Below are 18,152 nucleotides of genomic sequence, written 5' to 3'. Positions count from 1 at the left end.
AAATGGAGTGGTGGTGGGAGAAATGCCAAGCAAACCAAAATATATATTATATCCCGTTCAACAGCACAGCAGAGGGACTACTACTGAGCATTATATCTTGCATTAAAGCTAGGTCCAACATTACCAGTTCCACCTGACAAAACAAAGTATGTAGTCTTTTCTCACCTGCGGTATCCTTTTATTTTACAAGTCTTTTTCAATGGAGAGGTAATTGCTATTTATGCTGATGTTAAGTTTTTACGTTTACTATTTGATACCCAGCTTATGTAGGTCAAACTCATCAAAGAATTAAAAATAAAATGTTCCAAACTTTTATATATGCTGCTAGTCTTCCTTAGCAATATCAGTTGGGGAGCTGATCTGTCATGTATGTTACATTTCTATTATTCCTTAGTTCCTTCCCATTTAGGTTATGGTTGTGTCGCCTATTCTTCAGCACGTCATACCGTGGTTAAAATGCTGAATGCTATACATCGTGCTTTCCTTTGACTTGCTACAGGTGCCTTTAGATTAAGCCCTGTTGAAAGCATACTTGTGGACTGCGATGAGCCATCACTTTGGGGTAGTCAGTACCAACGTTTAGCTTCTTATTTTGCCCGTCTTAAGGGACAATCAAATCACCTGGGTTTTGCTGCAGTCCTTGTAAATCCTAATTTCCAAAGGTATGAGGACCATCCATGTTATACTGCACCTGTAGGTGTTGTTTGTAGCTGATGTTTACTGTACCTTATAAATGTTGACACACCTTCTATCTATTCGTATCTATTACATATTCCTATATTCTAATATTACCTATTACCTATTCGTATCTTCTACCTATTCGTATCTGTGGAGACTCAACCTTATAAATTTTATATTGTTTATCATAAGCGATATACAATAAAGAATCAACACCACCTAGTAATAAGGCTTTGAATATCATTAACCCTAAGTATTGTCATATTCTTATTTGTAGTGACTTGTGTAGTGCTCTCCAAGCTTTAAAGATTTATATTTTAAACTTCCTATTATCACCAAAATCTATATAGCAGTCGCTGAGTGTAAACATTGCAACACATAAGTGAATTCCTAGTTACATGGGAATTTCAGGTAATTAACATACAGATTCTGCCGCTAAAGACACATGTAGTCAGTTGTCCTTCACCACCTGTGTCACTACATGTGACTTTATTAATTGTATACAACACACTCTTTGAGTAAAGTGGCAAGGTGACTGGACTGCTGCAGTAGATAAACTCTGGCACATAAACTCTGGGATATTAAACTCTGTGTTGCCATGGGACTCCTCATACCGAAAAAATTGTCTACAAGAAGTAGTCCTCTGGTTGCAGATAGGAAATACAAGAGCTACTCACGGGTACCTGAAGTCAGCAGAAAACCACTATGCATAAGATGTGTTAACTGCTCACCATGTCTTTGTGGATTGCATTAGTTATGTGGCTTGCATTGTAGATTTAAATTGCCAAGGAACATTTGTCAAATCCTGTGCAATGATAAAGAAGTTTTAGACTGGTGATGCATTTTTTAGATGTGTTAATATTACACACAAAATTTAATATTGTAATGTATATATTTTGTTCTGGTGTAAAAGAGTTATTGTAATGTAGTTGTTTTCTTCTTTTTTTTTTCAACTATTATGATGATCTTTATATTATTTTTTTCATTCTGTTATCTGAGAAGGGACCCTTTACACCCTTCTTGGACTTCATTAAATTTTATTTATGTTTATTGAAACTTTATATATTTTTGTTTTCATTTATGTTGTTGTTAAGATTTTTGCTGTGATTTGTTGTTGGTTTTTAGTGATATTAGTTTTACGTATTTAGTGATATTTTATTTTTGTTCTTAGTTGTAAGTTTTACTTTTTTAACCTAGTTTTAGTTTTTAACTTATTTTTTTATGTTCTTTAATATTTCTGTTATCTGAGAGGGGCCCTTGCAGACTTTGTTAAATTCTACTTATTTTTAGTTAATACTTCATATTTTTTATCTTTATGATTATTTTTAATTTTGTTTATATCTGTGATATTAATTTTAAATATCTTTTAAGAGATATTTTAGCTGTGATATTAGTTGTTAGTTAAGAAGAAAAAAAAATTACATTTATTGGTCATTAAAAAAGTTATTGTACTAAAAACATGAAAAACAATTTTTCAACACTTAATTTTGTGTTTTTCGTCAGATAACTTAAAAACTATGTGAATTACAGTTCTGAGACCTGTTTCAGTCCATTTCCCAGCTCAAATTACATATGTAACCACCAACTCTACCCCCTTAATTTGGGTCCCAAAAATTATACTAGAGCTTCTTTTTTATTAGAAGAGCTAAAATCCGGGCAGAATCTTTCGCTAGCTGTAACTCAAAAACAAAGTGTTTCAGACCTATATTTGTATGAACTTTTTCATTATTTTCATCAGTAGAACATGTCCTAAAAGTTTCTTCATTACTTTGTGGAACACCTGTTTAGTATATACCCTGATGTCATAATACTGGCTGTTCAGGCTAAAGGTATCCAAAAGTAACAGCTTACTTTAAGAGAAGCATTTTTTTTTTTTTAATAAATACAGTGGATCACAAAGTTTTAATATAGTTATTCAAGTTCAGTGTGAGCACCTTTTGTAGCTCAGCAGACATCTAAATGATAATCTAACTCTTGTCAGGTATTTACAAGCATCTGTGATGTTACTAGACCAACAGCTTCGCTTTATTTTCTGTCTTAAATCCTCCAGATCTCATATTTTTCTTTGATGCATGCAACTTTTAATAAATCGCCAAGTAAAAAAGTTCAAAGGATTGATATCTGGATATCTACGTAGCAGTGCAGTGTTGGACCTTCTTGTCCTTTCAAACATCCGGGAAAATTTTTGTTCAACAACATGGTGTAACATTTTGATAAAAGTATGGTGGGAGAGGTTTCCATCTTGTTGGAAACTGATGCCTGCAGGAATCTGAGGAACAGAAAAGTTCAAGCATGTCGATGTGCTTGTGTCTTGTCACAGATTGATGACACTGCAGTCCTAACCAGGCATTAACTTGAGTGTCCCTTTCATTTTCGATTAGTGTTTGGTGGTTTTCAGACACCAAATTTACAAGTGTGTCTGTTAACTTTCCTTGATGTAAGAAAAGTTGCCTTATCATTAAATAAGAACATATCAAGATAATTAGGATTATTTTAGATACATTGCATTACCTCTGCAGTATTAACTGATATCATAGGCGGTGATCATGTGGTTTAATGTGTTGAAGGATTTGTAATTTGTTTGTATGCTCACAAATGGAGCTACTTATAAACAATGTCGTGAACAGTGGAAGAAGCATTGCCTATATGATCCACAGTCTTGTCGCTACTGAAACTTTTGGATGATTTCCAGTTTGTGAAACTAAGCTTCCAGTCTCTTTTAAAGTCATATCCCTCTGACAAATAGACTTGGATGTAGGAGGATCAATATTCCATTTGGTTCATAAGTGACTGAAACTCCGCTAAGCAAATCACACACCTTCTGTTGTGAGGTCCACATCTTGAGTGATGATTACTGCCTAAAGTTACATTGTGAGTCACCTTGCTTGCACATGCATATTCCGCTGAGTATACAGATCAAATCTTGGAGATATTTCCTGTCAATTGAGTTTACATTTAACAGATTACAATGACTGGTTTTCTAAATATAGGCCATTACTTTACACCTTTAACTCAGACTGGAAACCTGTAGCCCATACTCTAAATTTAAAGTATTTTTTATTTATTTATTAAATTTCAAGAAAATTAATAAGAAATCTATTAAGGTAATTATATATATATATATATATATATATATATATATATATATATATATATATATATATATATATATATTATATGTTTTTGCATTCCAGAGAATTTAGTTGATGATTAATAGCAAATTGTTATTTCATCACTGTTTTCTTCTTTTTTTGGTTCAAAATTGGCAGGATTCTTTTGCTCTTTTTTTTTTTACATACAGCAGGCATTTTTATAGGCCTAGTCAGACTTAAAATAAAAATCAATTGAAAGAGTACAAAATAGTATAAACTTAAAAAACTACACAAAACATTTAAAAAAAGGAAAAAAATTTGAAAAGGTAAATAGTTTAAAATTAAAGAATTAATTTTTTTTTAATTTGACCTCAACCTGATTAAACTTTTAATGCACTTTTGGTTTCTCAGTTGTACTAAATCATTAAAAGAGGTTGCAGTTGTCAGAGATTGTTGTAAAACACTTAATTATTTTTTTCGTTTTATTATCTTAAACATTTCATAACAATTATATCTAAATGGTTCATTTTTTTGTGTGTTAGATAAATTTTGTTTTTATTTTTATAAACAGGAAAGAGATGCTCAGAAAACTGAATGGTTAGACCGTTGCGTTGAAGAACTAAAAACAAATGAAATGTGGGTGTTACCTGCTTTAAAACAGATACGGGAAATTTGTTGCCTTTACGAACCTAATCCGAATGTTAACCATGCACAACGTGGACACCAAATATTTTATCGGTATATTGTTTTATGTATAATTTTTTCAAAAATTTACTATAGTGTGTGTACTCCATGTAGTCCTAATACACAGAGTGAAAGTTTGTGGTAGTGTCTAAACTTTTTATTATAGGAATCTGCCATTTTGAAAACTATTAATGATTTTTATAGCTAGATAAATTTCAAAAGGTAATAAGTAGTATCTGAAAAAAAAAATTTGTATATTGCAATCTAAAGTTAATGAAATAATTTATGATGTGTTGGATTTGTTACATATCACGTATAAATTGATATTTAACTTGAAATAAGTGTTTATAAAAAAAAATTCTAATGTTTCATAATTAAAAGATATTCTTCCCATGTAACATTGATAATTTAAAATAATTTGGCAGATTACAAAACACCTTAATTCAGATTAATATTGAAGTCAAGTAATAAAAGGAGAGAATTTCATATGGTCCCTACAGCAGCAAGGTAAAAAATGCTCAAAGGCAAATAGAAAGAAAGATTAGATTAAAACTATAGTAAAAGAGTATTTGGCTTATTGTAAATGTAGAAAATTATGAAAATTGGCTGCAGTTCAACAGCATGTGAAAACCGATTGCAAAATTATCAGAAACAAACATTTTTTTTAATGTTTGCGATGAACAGGAATTAAGAAATTTAAGATAACAGCATTTTACAGTTTAACATTATTTAAATAATTTTGTGAAATTGTCATTTCAGATTCGAAGATAGATGTCAAAATTTCATACTGCATTTTAATATTAAAAAACTGAAATTCTGTTTATCTCTTGGAAGTATCAACATAAGCAGCAAATAACTTATTTTTGTTTGTTAACTTCCTTAGTGGTAGAAATTTTTTCTTTTATGTTTGTAAAATAAATGATTTACTGCTAATTTTTATAAAAAAAAGAAAAACACAAGAAATTGTACTTAAATTATTTATAATTGTGTTTCAGGCAAGAAGTTATTGAAAGACTACAAAACCAGCACGGCCTTGTTATACTAGTAACTGATAGTCTAACTTCTTATATGGCAAATATTAGACAAATTGCTAAAGGTTGGTTTTATTTTAATAAAACATTTTTTAATTTGATATATTTATTTATATTTCTCTAATTAACTTTTTTTTAAATGCTCTAAAAATGTTAAGAGTAATAATTTTATTAAATAATACAGCAATTAACTTTTGATTTCAGATAATACATACTTGGATCCGAATGAATATTATCCCGATAGACGTTACAATCATATTTTACAAGTTCAAGAACGTTTGAATTTCTTAAGGTTTTTACTAAAGGTACTCTTAAGTATATATTTTTTTTAAACTTATTAGTATGTTGTTTGTTCTTCATAACTGCTATGAAGCAAGTGATCTGATCTGACACTAAACATGATTGATGCCTGATTATAGGGTAGTCATACTGATGAACATTTAGTATCATTTGCATGGCATTTAGTAAATGTGAAGATGGAAGTTTATCATAGATAGGTTTTCTGTTTAAGGAAGAATATGGGGTCCAGCTTTATCTAATTAATTTCAGCTGTATCTGATGTCCTTTGTCTTATAAGGGATTCTTGCCTGATTTTGGTTGTTTAGCTTTTTGTGTTTATCAGATAAGAAACAAAGAGTCTTTGAATACCTTCACTGAACAGATTTGTCTCCCTGAAGCTCAATAACATGTTGATTGGTTGCTATGGATGGAGCCAGGGCAGCCAGTAATGAAATTTCTATGGTAACTGTCTAAAAGAAGTGATGAAAAATTAAGGAGGTGAGTAAGGGAATGTGTGGTAACCCAATGAGGAAATAACTTTCTTTTAGAGATATTTTACTTCACAGGACTAAAGCTTGTTTATACCTATATTTCCCTTTTTTTACTCTACTTCATTGAGCCGATTATGTATAGGAGAACTGATAAGGGAGTTTCTGTGGTAAGTGATAAGTGCTATTCCTATGTGGAAGGTAGACAACTTCATACCCATGCGGAAATTTGTTTTATTTTAACACTATTACCTTCTTTTCTTAATACAGTCTTTTGGTCACCACTTTGTTGTTGAACTTATCCTGGCCTGGTATTATTGGTAATGTGCTATAAATACTCTAAGACTGTAATTAAGTGAGGAAGGTGAGGGGCCTAAATCAAGAAAGCTACAGTAAATTAAAGTTGGCCTCTGGAATATTTTTTGAATCTGTCAGATTGAGCCAAGTGTATTATACAGCCATCACATTCCTTCATTATGTTTATTACATGGATTGTTTATGTATGTATCATAGTTGTATTCTATGGTATCTCTTGTACCTCAGGTTCAAGGTGCTTCAAATCTGCAGTAATAATTATTTTAGAACAATTATTAACATTTTTATTCACATATTTATTTACTAATTTTACTGAAAATAAATAAAAATATTCACATATAATGATTATTTAAATACATGAAAGTAATCGTTAGGTAAGTACATAAACCTAACCGTGAGCAAATTGTAACCCAGATCTTATTTACCTCATTTAGAATTTTAGAGGTGTAAAATAATATACAAAAAAACCAAAAAACTTGTGTTTCCTCTATTTTCCTTGAGAATATAGACATTGCACTTACTGTTGCTCAAATACGTTCTTTATTAACTAATATAGAAAGGAACAAGCTTTTGGTTTTTGATATATATTACATTTTTAATGATAATTTATTTGGAAATTATTGGAATCTAAGTTCAGGTAGTTTCCTTTGTTTACCAGGCTACAGGCATTATTAAAACCAGAATATTAAAAACTAATTTACCACCCTTTTCTTTTGACTGAATTATCTTTTCTTTTACTTGAAAGAAAACTATCTTTTTCTTTTTCTAGTTCAAAAATACATTTTTTGAACTATGGAACTTTATAGTAGAAGATGCTTATGCTTCTGATATGTACGTAGATAAAAAATGTTAGTTTAGTTAATGTATTTGTTTTTAGTTTGCATGTGCTATAGTACTTAGGCATTTTCATTATCCAGCCATTATGTCTGGGTTTTGATAACTGCATGTTTTTCTGCTCAAAATTAAAAATATAAATCTCCTTGGTTATTTTGAGTTTCTTTTTTTAATAAAAAGTTGATGTTTGACAGTAGAAATTGCTAAATGGCATATAGTGTGTGCCATGGAAAGCTTTATCTGTTTTATATAAAAATATTTATAGAGGAACTTTTTTTGGGGAATTTTGTGATATATCTAATCACTGCCATTTGTTGTACGCTATTAACATATCAGTATATGGCAAGTGGCCATTGTATTTAGCAGTTCATCTTATTGCAAATCTGTGACTGTTAGAAAAAAGTTGTCATCCATTTTTTCTACCTAGTGTCTTAAAATATCGGCCTTGTGTGAGCATCTTTTAATATCAGAACATTTTTTGGAAGTATTACAACTTTATTCAGTATTAGTGTCAATATCATGACTATGATAAAATACAGAAATGATCAGATGGAATTTTTATATACTTTTATTGTTTATTTGAATTATGAGGGCAGTTAGGAAAGTAACCTCCATTTGCTCACTACACAGAAAGGAGTGGGGGGGTAGCACTACTGTTTTTGTACAGACGTGCATGGGAAGCCAGTTAGCATCCAGCCGTGGCAGTAGCAAGATGGTGCGATCGATTGTTGATTTTCTGTGGCTTGTTAAAATGTGTACTGCAATAGAAAACTCTGTGAAGTGTGAAGTGCACGCTGTTGTAAGATTTCTCATGGCAAAACAATATTCAGCGGCAGACATTCATCAGGAACTTTGCGCTGTTATGGACCAAAGATTGAGTGAAGGGGTTGTATGCAATTGGGTTCGTTCATTCATGAAGAAAGGCGTGGCCGTCCATCTGTGATCAATCATGAACTGATTCAAAAGATTGATGCAAAAGTGCGTGACGATCAATGTTTTACCATCTCGGAGCTTTCAAAATGAATTCCTGCAAACTTCCAGGACTGTTTTATTTGAGGTTAGGCTACCGTAAGTTATGTAAATAAAAAAATAGGCAGGAGATTTTTTTCCTGCCGGAATTTCTAAGTTAGTGACAAGGCAATAAGTGCCTAAATTTAAATGGTAACTATGTTGAAAAGTAGAGGAAAGATCTAGTTTTAAGATGTATATAATAAAATGTATTTACCTACAACTGTATTTTATTTATAACCAAATGGAGGTTACTTTCCGAACAGCCCTAGTATAATCTTTGTTATGTTAATAATAACAATAAGCTATACATAAAGTGCAGGTTTGAAGATGATGTGTAGATAAAAAGGCATTTCTCAATTTATGAGTTCTATTCTATTACCTTTATTACGAGATAAATTTATTATTTATTATCGATATTAATAATTAGATAAATCATTGTTTGAATTAAAACATTTCCTTTCAATATTTCTTGGTAGAAATGAAATTTTTAATTAAAATTTATGGTTCTAATAAAATTAATAGAGCTAATATGAGAGTTACTCTGAGCCTTAATTTTTATATTTATGCTTTTTATTTAATAGGATGGACAGCTATGGTTATGTGCCGATCAAGCTAGGCAAATATGGCAGTGTTTAGCTGAAGAAGCTGTGTTTGTTACTGATAGAGAAGCTTGTTTTAAGTGGTTTTCAAAACTTATGGGTGATGAACCGGATTTGGATCCAGCTATAAATAAGGATTTTTTTGAAAATAATGTTTTACAGTTGGATCCTATACTTTTAACCGAAAGTGGTATTAAGTAAGTATTCTTTTTGTGTTTTTAAGCAGCAATATAACTACGTGAATGTCCTTAAGGCTGTTTAAGGCAATCTCCAGTTTCTTCCTCTAATATCACATTCTCTTTTTTACAATTGAAGACTATAATGTTGGAAGCAAATTATTCGGTCAAACCTCATAAAACTTTGATTAGTCATAGTTTTTATATGATAAAAGTAGTAAAGTTCCCTTTCATAAAGTAGTAAAGTCTTAAATAAGTAATAGTAAAATAGAAAAAAAAAATGAACAGCTTACTGGAATATTTTAGAACCGTGGGCTTGATGTTTAATTAAATCTAACTATCTTTAAGGTAAATAGTGAAGTAGCAGAAAAATATTTTATAACTTCCGAAGTAATCGCTTCACTCTGCCTATTTTTCTTGTTTCAATAGTTGCACTAATGTATGAGGAGGACCACTTCCGGCAAAGAAGAAACTGGATGTAGTTTGATTAGTTTACTTCTCTGTTAAAAATGATTAATAAATAATAAACATGATTAATATTAATAAGTGTTTCTTGCAACCGTTTTTTTGTTTTAATTATGTGTGTCATCATATTTTGATTATTACATCTGTAGTGTAATAAAAAACAATTTATAAGTTTTTTAAATCATGTGTATGGTCCGATAATCTAAAATTTTGTTGCAATTTTTAATATTTATTATGATATAGTAAAACTTACTGCTATTTACATACTCTTTTAAAATAGAAATATTAATCTCTGTACATATAAATCTGTGACAGCTAGAAAGAATTTGTCATCCATTAAAACAAAAAAATATCTTTTTTTAGTATTTGTTAATTTATATTTAAAAGGTGCATATAACCCCAGAGACGTAAAAAGTGTGTTTGCCTGCCTAATAACACAAAAATAAAATCATATAAATATATCTTTCATACATTTGTGATTTAGTGGAATTATATCATCGCATTTAGTTTATTTTCTGTGTTAAACAATTTGATTAGCTCTCCCTTTTTTTATTAAAATCCTTAAATTTTCAGTGTAGCTAATTATAAATTTTACTACCAATAAATTCAAGTTCTTTGGCCTAACCTCTTTTATAACATTTTGGTAATGTTATATTTTTATATCTGGTATTACTGTATGTACTATATATAACTTTTTCTAAAATCATATTTATTTCTCATAAATGTTATTAAAACTAATACATTATATTTTTTTTTTTTTAGACTGTTGAAATAACTCATTTAGAGGGGAAAAAATTGTTACCTGGACTTTTATAAGTGGAAGTGGTAAAGGGGCTTACAATAAATGTAAAAAAAAAAAATGCATGAGCGGGGTTGGTGGAGGGTTGATTGGGGGGCTGAAAAATGGTATTATTGCGATTTCCGGCAAAAGTTGATGTCAAAAAAATTTGTGGTTATTACCACACACAGAAAGGTATACTTTCACAAAGTTTCATCAAAATTAATTATTTTTGCGAAAATAAAAAATAAAACAAAAAAAGAAGATTTTTCACATTTTTCTTGGAAATTTTGAGATTATGTTAAAAAGTGACCTCTACAAAAGTTGTAGATTTTTGCATGATCTACAACTTTTATATTGGAAAATTTTTTTTCAACCCCCAACCCCCCAAATCTACACCATCTCTGCTCATGCATTAATTTTTTTTATGTTTATTATAAGCTCCTTTATCATTTCCACTTATTAAAGTCCAGGTAACAATTTTTTTTCTCTCAAAGTTTAATTTGGTTGGACTAAAATATTTACATTTATTTACAATATATTGTGTGTATTTTATGCTTACAAAACTATTCATCTTTAATTTTGATTTCAAGATTTTCTGGATGTTTTCTAGATAATTCACAAAAGCCATTATGCAATTTATATTTATATAATCCTTGTCTTATTTTGAAATTAGATCTACGGAACAGTATTCTCTTTGTACTGTACAGTGTACTAAACCTTTATTATAATGTTGCAATTTCAGTGATTAGAAAAAAAATATTCCCTTTGAGTTAATTAAAGCTGGAGTTCGTTTTTAAAGTATGGTGTGTTGCTGTTTCTGTTGTTTGTGTTGATTGGTTTGTATATTTATTAAAACGGAAATTTTTTTGAGAAAAATTTCCAATAAAAATAATAGGTTGCGGAAAATGTTTCTTGATATTTGGTTATTTTTTTATTTTGTTTATTTTTGTTACTTTAACATTAAAATTTTGCAAAAGTAAAACAAAGTTTTTTTTTATATTTCAAATGATTTTTATTAAATCAAATGTGTGTCATTCTGATTGATAGCATTTTACCATATTTGAGTCAATTCAACATCTCACTGTTCTGTGTTTTCTGGATGAAAAACTGATAAGTGATTTTCACAGGCCTCATTTGAAGCAAACTTTATACTATTAAGAGAGTATATTTTAAGAGATCTTGAAAGTAGTGTGATGAATGCTTCTAAATATATATATATATATATATATGTTATTATTTCCGATTATTCCCTTTTAGAAGAGCACGTGAACTTCAGCCAATCATGGCTTTACCTCCTTTTTTCTTTTTTTCCCAAAACCTCTTCATCCATTCACTGTGTTTCTTCTTCCTCTCCTCCAGCCATCTTCTTCTTATTGTTTCTCTTTTTTTGTGCTTGTTCAATTTTTTTATTTAATTTAATCCCTAAATTTCCTTTTGTCCTTTATTTCTTCTTCTGAAATGTTCTGCTGTTCCAGGTCGTCTTAAGTTTCCTTCAACCAAATGGACTTAAATTTACTCGTCTTGACAATGTTGAAAATTTTTTTAGTGAGTCTGTCTTCACTCATACTGCATAACTGTCCGTAGAATGGTAGACATCTTTTCTTAAACTTGTCAGTGAGATGGAGCTGTGTTTTCATATAATTCCTTTTTGGGTCGTTTGATCCAGGTTCTATCTATGAAGACTGGACCATGAATTTTCCTAAGGATTTTCTGTTCTTGCTTTTCGATTTCATGAATTTTGCTCTGATTATTGTGATTGTGTTGTAATGTTGTAGTTTCTCATTGTGAAACACTGCCCTTTTGTTATAATGATTCCATGTGAGCTTGTACACCTTTTGCAGTGAGTATTATTTCTGCGTTGGATATTGTGTCATTACTTTGTCATTAGCAGTGTAAAAAGGCATTTCCAGTCTTTGCTGTCGAATATTTTCCAACCTTTCACCTCTTTGATTTCATATAATCTCTATATTCACTGCCACCAGATTGTTTAGTTTCCGTCTTATGGTCATTGTGTTCCAAGGGTGCATCCAAGTTTGAAGTTGATAAGTTTGTATTTTCTTCTTCTAACCAATTTATATAATACCCTTCATCACTTTCCATTTTGAATTATAGTTGTTATAATCATCAATATTAAGAGAAAAAATAAGTTAATGTAAATTGGTTACTTGCGTTATATATGTACCTGACAACTTGTGTGTAGGGAGTTTGCCTCACAGTACACTGATCTAATTATTTATATAACAAGAAAAACTAACATCCTTGACTTTCACTATTTCCTTTGCCCCTCAATCATCATCACAAACGGTCATAATGACAGATACATAACCCCACCTTTAAGAAGTCAATGGAATATTAGGGATGCAACATAATATCCACACCAGTATTGCTGTAAACGAAAATATTATAATAATGTTAGATTTTTTCTCATAATGTGAATTATCAGAGGTGAAAGTTAGAAATTAATATGTCTGATATTTATTCAATTTTTTTTATATCATGGCTGTGGTATTGACAGACTTATACCATTATGTTATTAACTCCACATATTTTACCCTGTATTTCTTCCATTTCCTGTGCATTCCTTTGTTAAATTATTTTTTTTTGGTTTCTTTTTAAAATTTCATACATTTAATGTATGTATTTGTGATTACTGCATTTGTAGTAGATTGATTTTCTAAAATGTATTATTCTAGCAGAAAATGAAAAGTATTGATTATGTTTTTTACAGGTGTTTTGAAAGATTTTTTAAGGCTGTTAATTCAAAAGAAGGAAAATTAAAACCAAAAAGAAGGACTTTTTTAATGGATGATGTAGATTTAATAGGAATTGATTATATTTGGAGGGTATGTAAATTATACTTAACATTAAAAATTAGCTTAAGGATTTTAAAGAAATCTTTTTCAATTAAAGATTCCTGAATCGTTTGTTAATATCTTTTTTATAGATCCAATAAAATGTTTAATAGTAATTTAATTTGATTTAAGAAGTGTATCTGTACATACATGTACAGTTACATCATCATCATCATTATTATGATCACATAGAACTCAATAGATTTGTTTTAGCTAATCATCGCTGTATGGAGCCTAGGTAGCTCTAGAGATATGGTGAAATCTCTTTCCCCGAGTTTCTAAATTACCAATAAAACCACTGAGGGTGTAGTAGCTTAACTTACAGAAAATAAGTCCAGTAGCACAACTTACAGTGAGTTGGTTTGATACATGATCAACTGGTAGGTGGTTTACTTTATGAAGTACTTTGCGGTTGACTGAAATCGATGACTCCATTATTTTAATGCATCAGATTACTGAATAGTTGTTTTAAAACTTCAAAAAAGATTTCTATTCTGTAAACTTTAATTTATATCAAAATTAAATAAATATTAAGCTATTATTGTTTCTTTAATTTTTAGGCAGTTTGTTTTTTAAAGATTTTATTTTTAAAAAAAATTAATTATTTTTTACAGATTGTATCATCTTTTCAGTTTTTTTGCTTTGTTGCAAATTTATTAACATTCTCTGTACTTATATTTTGTCAGAGTCTTGATTGACAATATCATTTTAAAAACTAGAAAAAAAACTAACGCTGTAATATCATCTGCAAGGGGCAACTGAAATGTAATGCACTGGAAAGTAATGGGAGAACAAAAGTCACATAAAGCAACAGGTGCTGCCATTTTGTAGTTTCATTCCCTATTACTAACATTGCAAAACTTGTTGACTTATGCCCTCTCATTATCTGACAGTCGCCAGTGTTATTGAGCTAAGTACATCTCTATGTCTACCAGGCAATATCCAACAATTGAGTAGTTATCAGTGGAAAAAATGAACATTAGTGACATTTTATCATTGTCTAAAACACATTTACGGTGATTAAAATGTTTCTCTGAATATGGGTGATAAAATTTCATGAATCAGAAACTGTTAAAGCGACTATTGAGGATGAACCTAGCATTAGTTGACCAGTTTCTATGTCTGATGAGAAGCATTTTAGTATATGTTTTAGAGGAATCTGCTTCTAAAACACAGGTAAAACATAAGCTGTGGATCATGGAAAGACCTCTGGAATTCTTCATTAAGGGAATGTGTTAACTGTAACTGGTGAGTATGTAAAAATAAATTAAGTTTTTTTAGCAAATAAAATGTACTTTTTATGCGTGTTCGTGTTTCATTTGACTATCTCTCTTCATTTTCGGGTAATGAGCAACTGTGTATTGCATTTCAGCCATCCCTCATAACAAGGCTGTAACCATTATGACTGTTCTTTTTAGAATGATCTATAAACTCAGTCTTTACAATATACAGAACATTCCTGTTGAAGTTATATTCTTAAGTTAAAAATTAACTGAATTTTTTTTTATTGTAGGTTCTTTTTTTCAATAATGATGTGGTACCCTATCTCAAAATTTTGATTATTTGTTACTTTATGTTTATGCATTAAGCATATTTATGACAGTGCATGTATTAATCCACATGCAAACAGGTTATTCACAGGTTTAAAGTGAATTATAAAAGTAGTTTGTAACAGCTGCCCCTAGAAACCATATAAATATAAAATTTCTTCACAAACCTAGTTTTTTAATGTTATCTTGAGAAAGTTCTGATATGATGCATTTAAGCACAAAGGTAATGCTTTTTTGTTAAATATTACTTCTGTTGGATATATTATTGCATCTCTTAGTAATTTTAATTGATTATAATTAAAATGAGTTTTGATTTTATTTTATCTTATTAGGTTGTTACAAACAGTGGAGATGAGATAGCCAGTAGAGCTATTGAACTGTTAAAAGAAGTTAACACAAATCTTGGTCCAAGACTTCAAGCTTCTTGTGTTGAATTTCATGAAAATTATATATCTGAATGTCTGGATCGATTACGTGCTCATTATGATACTATATCTGTATTAAATGTAACATCACATACAACACCTCAAGATACACATCAAATGAATAATAGGTAATATATGGTTTTTTTTATTTTATTTTAATTCTGATTATAATATTAATTTTTTAATTATCAATCTTTTTTTAATTTAACCTATTGTATTGCTCGCTCAAATTTTAGATGCGCCCTAGTTCTTCCCCTTTAAATTCTGTGTTTTAAATGAAAGTAATGTAGTATACATTGTGTTTGTTATGTATATTTTTTATATTTATGTAATTTTTTTTTAGGTTAAGAATTGAATCTGTAAAAATGTGCAGAGTTATGAAAGTGCTTCAGGAATATATTAGTGAGTGTGATGGAGAATTTATTGGTGAAAGAAAAATATTACCATTGCACAGGTAAGCTTGATAAAAAAGTAATTGCTTATTTTGAAAAGAGATATTAGGTCATTAATTTCTTTTTATTTCATTTTAAGGACGAGTAAAATCTTGGAAAATAGTCTTTGGTTAGAAATCAATTTAGAATTGGCTTTGCTTAATACTTGGATGGATTCTTACCAAAGTCACTAGGTCTTTTGAAGCCAAAAGAATTCTTTTTTGTGGCATTTGTTGGCTTGATTCCCAAATTTATCGATATTATTGAAGAATTATCAGATCTTTGTTCAGAAGTGCAACAACATTCATGTGATATTCAAAAGCTGATATTTAGGGATAGCAAAAAAAATATAGAAAATTTGAAAGGTTAGTATTGAGAATTTGGTTTAGTTTGGTAATTAGCTCTTGCCCAGCAGCTTTGTTAGTGACATTTAATTTGTTACTGATTATGAAATCTAAGAGGCAGGCTTAGTAACTCAGGCTGGTAAACCAAGGAATTGTTTTACTTACCTCAATGATTAAACATATAGAAATCTTTAACATATTCCTTGCTTTTGAGGCTGGCCAGTTGATTACATTGCTGCTGATTCCTACCTGCCTGTGGAACCAGCTGGTCTCAAGTTGACTCTCACTCATTCTGGTGCCTGTCTGGTGATAATCCTAGCTAATACTGGGGGATTTTTCATTTGAGTATGAAGTGTAATAATGTGCAATTTTTTTTATATATTTATTTTTTTTCTGGTAATGTTCATTTTTTTGTTTTATTTATTTGTTTTTTCTTTTGTTTATTTAATTTATGAACATTTTTTCATAATAGTTATATAATCATTACATTTTCATTATGTTGTTATCTAATTATTAATAAAGAAAAAAGTTACATTTTTCTTTTTATTAAAACAGAAATCAGGTAAAATGTTAATAAGTTGTTTCCCTGAACAACTTAGCACTGAATTAAACATTTATAAAATGGGTGCTATATAACGTCTTCTCACCTTTAATGAGTTTTTACTTTAATGTTGATTTAGTGGCTGTGAGATTTCTTAATAAAATTTGGGTGTGATGTTAAAATAAAAGTGGGCCCAGACATGGTGGGAAATTTCAGAGAGGTCAGCTTCTTCAATATATGTTTTTGATTAGCTCCCAAATGTGGTCCTTTTCATTTTTTTTTGGATTGAACTTCTTGGTCCTGTGGATGATAAAATATAACGTGCTTAACTTTGTTTCGATTATCTATGTTCACTTCCACAATTCACAACTGACCATCATAAATACATGCAATTGTATCCTTATTTGAAGTGTCAGTGGTACTACTTTTGCAACTTGATGGAAATTCATTGTGATTATAATATGTACTGACATTTTAGCTTTCTGATAAGGTATTGGTCCTTTCCTCTAACGTTTGGAATTGAGTGCTTGGATTTTCTCAGTTTTCAAAAAAGATAGATAGGTAATTTCCTTAACATTTTCTTTGCAAATTTTAAATATTTCCTGAGCTGTCAGGATTTGATATTCTTAAAAGGTTGCTATAAAGTTGACTTCGTCATGGATCTCTTCTCTTAATAATCCATGCCATCAAAGATTTTTTCCCATGACATGATGCAAAAAAATGCCATTCTATGTCAAGTACAAAATCTACTGTGTGGTAGCATGTATTTATAAAATTCTTTTGTATTTTATATTGGCTTGCAGCCCCATCAGAGAAATAGGTAAATTTTTTTATAGAAGGATGGTATCCTTTAATGCAATTTGTTAATTGAAGTTTAAGTCTATGGATTGTTGTGGTATTATATTCTAGATGATCACTTATCACATAAAAGTAAGGTTTTATTTTCCCTTGATCTTTATAATTAAATACAAATGGATGAAATCTGTAGCCAGCTTTTTTACCTAGTGGTGTCCGTGTGTTTAATCTTGTACAACAAAATAATAATTTTCAAAAAAGTCAGCATCTTCAGCATTTTCAATGCATTCATCATCTGACAAGATTTCTTTTTTACCTCTAAAAAATTTTCCTTGTGATTTTGCCATAAAATGAGAAGCTTTAGATTTTCAAGTTTAACAATCAATATTTCAAAGAATTCTTCTCGTGATTTTACAATCATCATTTCAGTTCTGTCTTATGTCACCCATTGTTTATATTCTATATTGTCTGGCATAGAGTCTTCTTCACACTCTTCAAACTATGTCAACTGAAGTCTGTTTGCCTGGACATTCTTGACATTTTCTCATCATACAATCCATAATTATCTGGTTTGTTTACCAGAATTTGCAAAAGATATTTATAGTCGACTTTAAGATTAGCACCATCAATCATCAACTTCACGTTCTGGTGGAATAAACAGACACATACATTATGAGTACCAGATGCCTCCGCAAAAATACACCATTTTGAACTTTAACTCGAAGAATTTCTATCTTCCAATTTTAATGTCAGGGTTCTTTTAAACTAAGAAAATAGCTCA

The 18,152-nt window shown here is 29.9% G+C and overlaps 1 protein-coding gene across 5 annotated transcripts in view; it reads left to right on the top strand.

Annotated features, from left to right (window-relative positions):
* Positions 1-18,152, top strand: part of faf (ubiquitin carboxyl-terminal hydrolase-like faf) — a 173,171-nt gene that overhangs the window by 49,454 nt on the left and 105,565 nt on the right. For all 5 annotated transcript variants that reach the window (XM_075380487.1, XM_075380491.1, XM_075380488.1 and 2 more), the window contains exons 12-18: positions 4,342-4,508; positions 5,450-5,550; positions 5,690-5,790; positions 8,994-9,208; positions 13,162-13,276; positions 15,168-15,388; positions 15,604-15,714. In XM_075380487.1, coding sequence (XP_075236602.1) covers positions 4,342-4,508; positions 5,450-5,550; positions 5,690-5,790; positions 8,994-9,208; positions 13,162-13,276; positions 15,168-15,388; positions 15,604-15,714 — 1,031 coding nt within the window. The remainder of the gene's footprint in view (positions 1-4,341; positions 4,509-5,449; positions 5,551-5,689; positions 5,791-8,993; positions 9,209-13,161; positions 13,277-15,167; positions 15,389-15,603; positions 15,715-18,152) is intronic.

Source organism: Lycorma delicatula, chromosome 12 (genome assembly GCF_047948215.1).
Source record: "Lycorma delicatula isolate Av1 chromosome 12, ASM4794821v1, whole genome shotgun sequence".
In the NCBI taxonomy this organism is placed as follows: Eukaryota; Metazoa; Arthropoda; class Insecta; order Hemiptera; family Fulgoridae; genus Lycorma; species Lycorma delicatula.
This window is presented reverse-complemented; position numbering and strand designations above follow the sequence as displayed.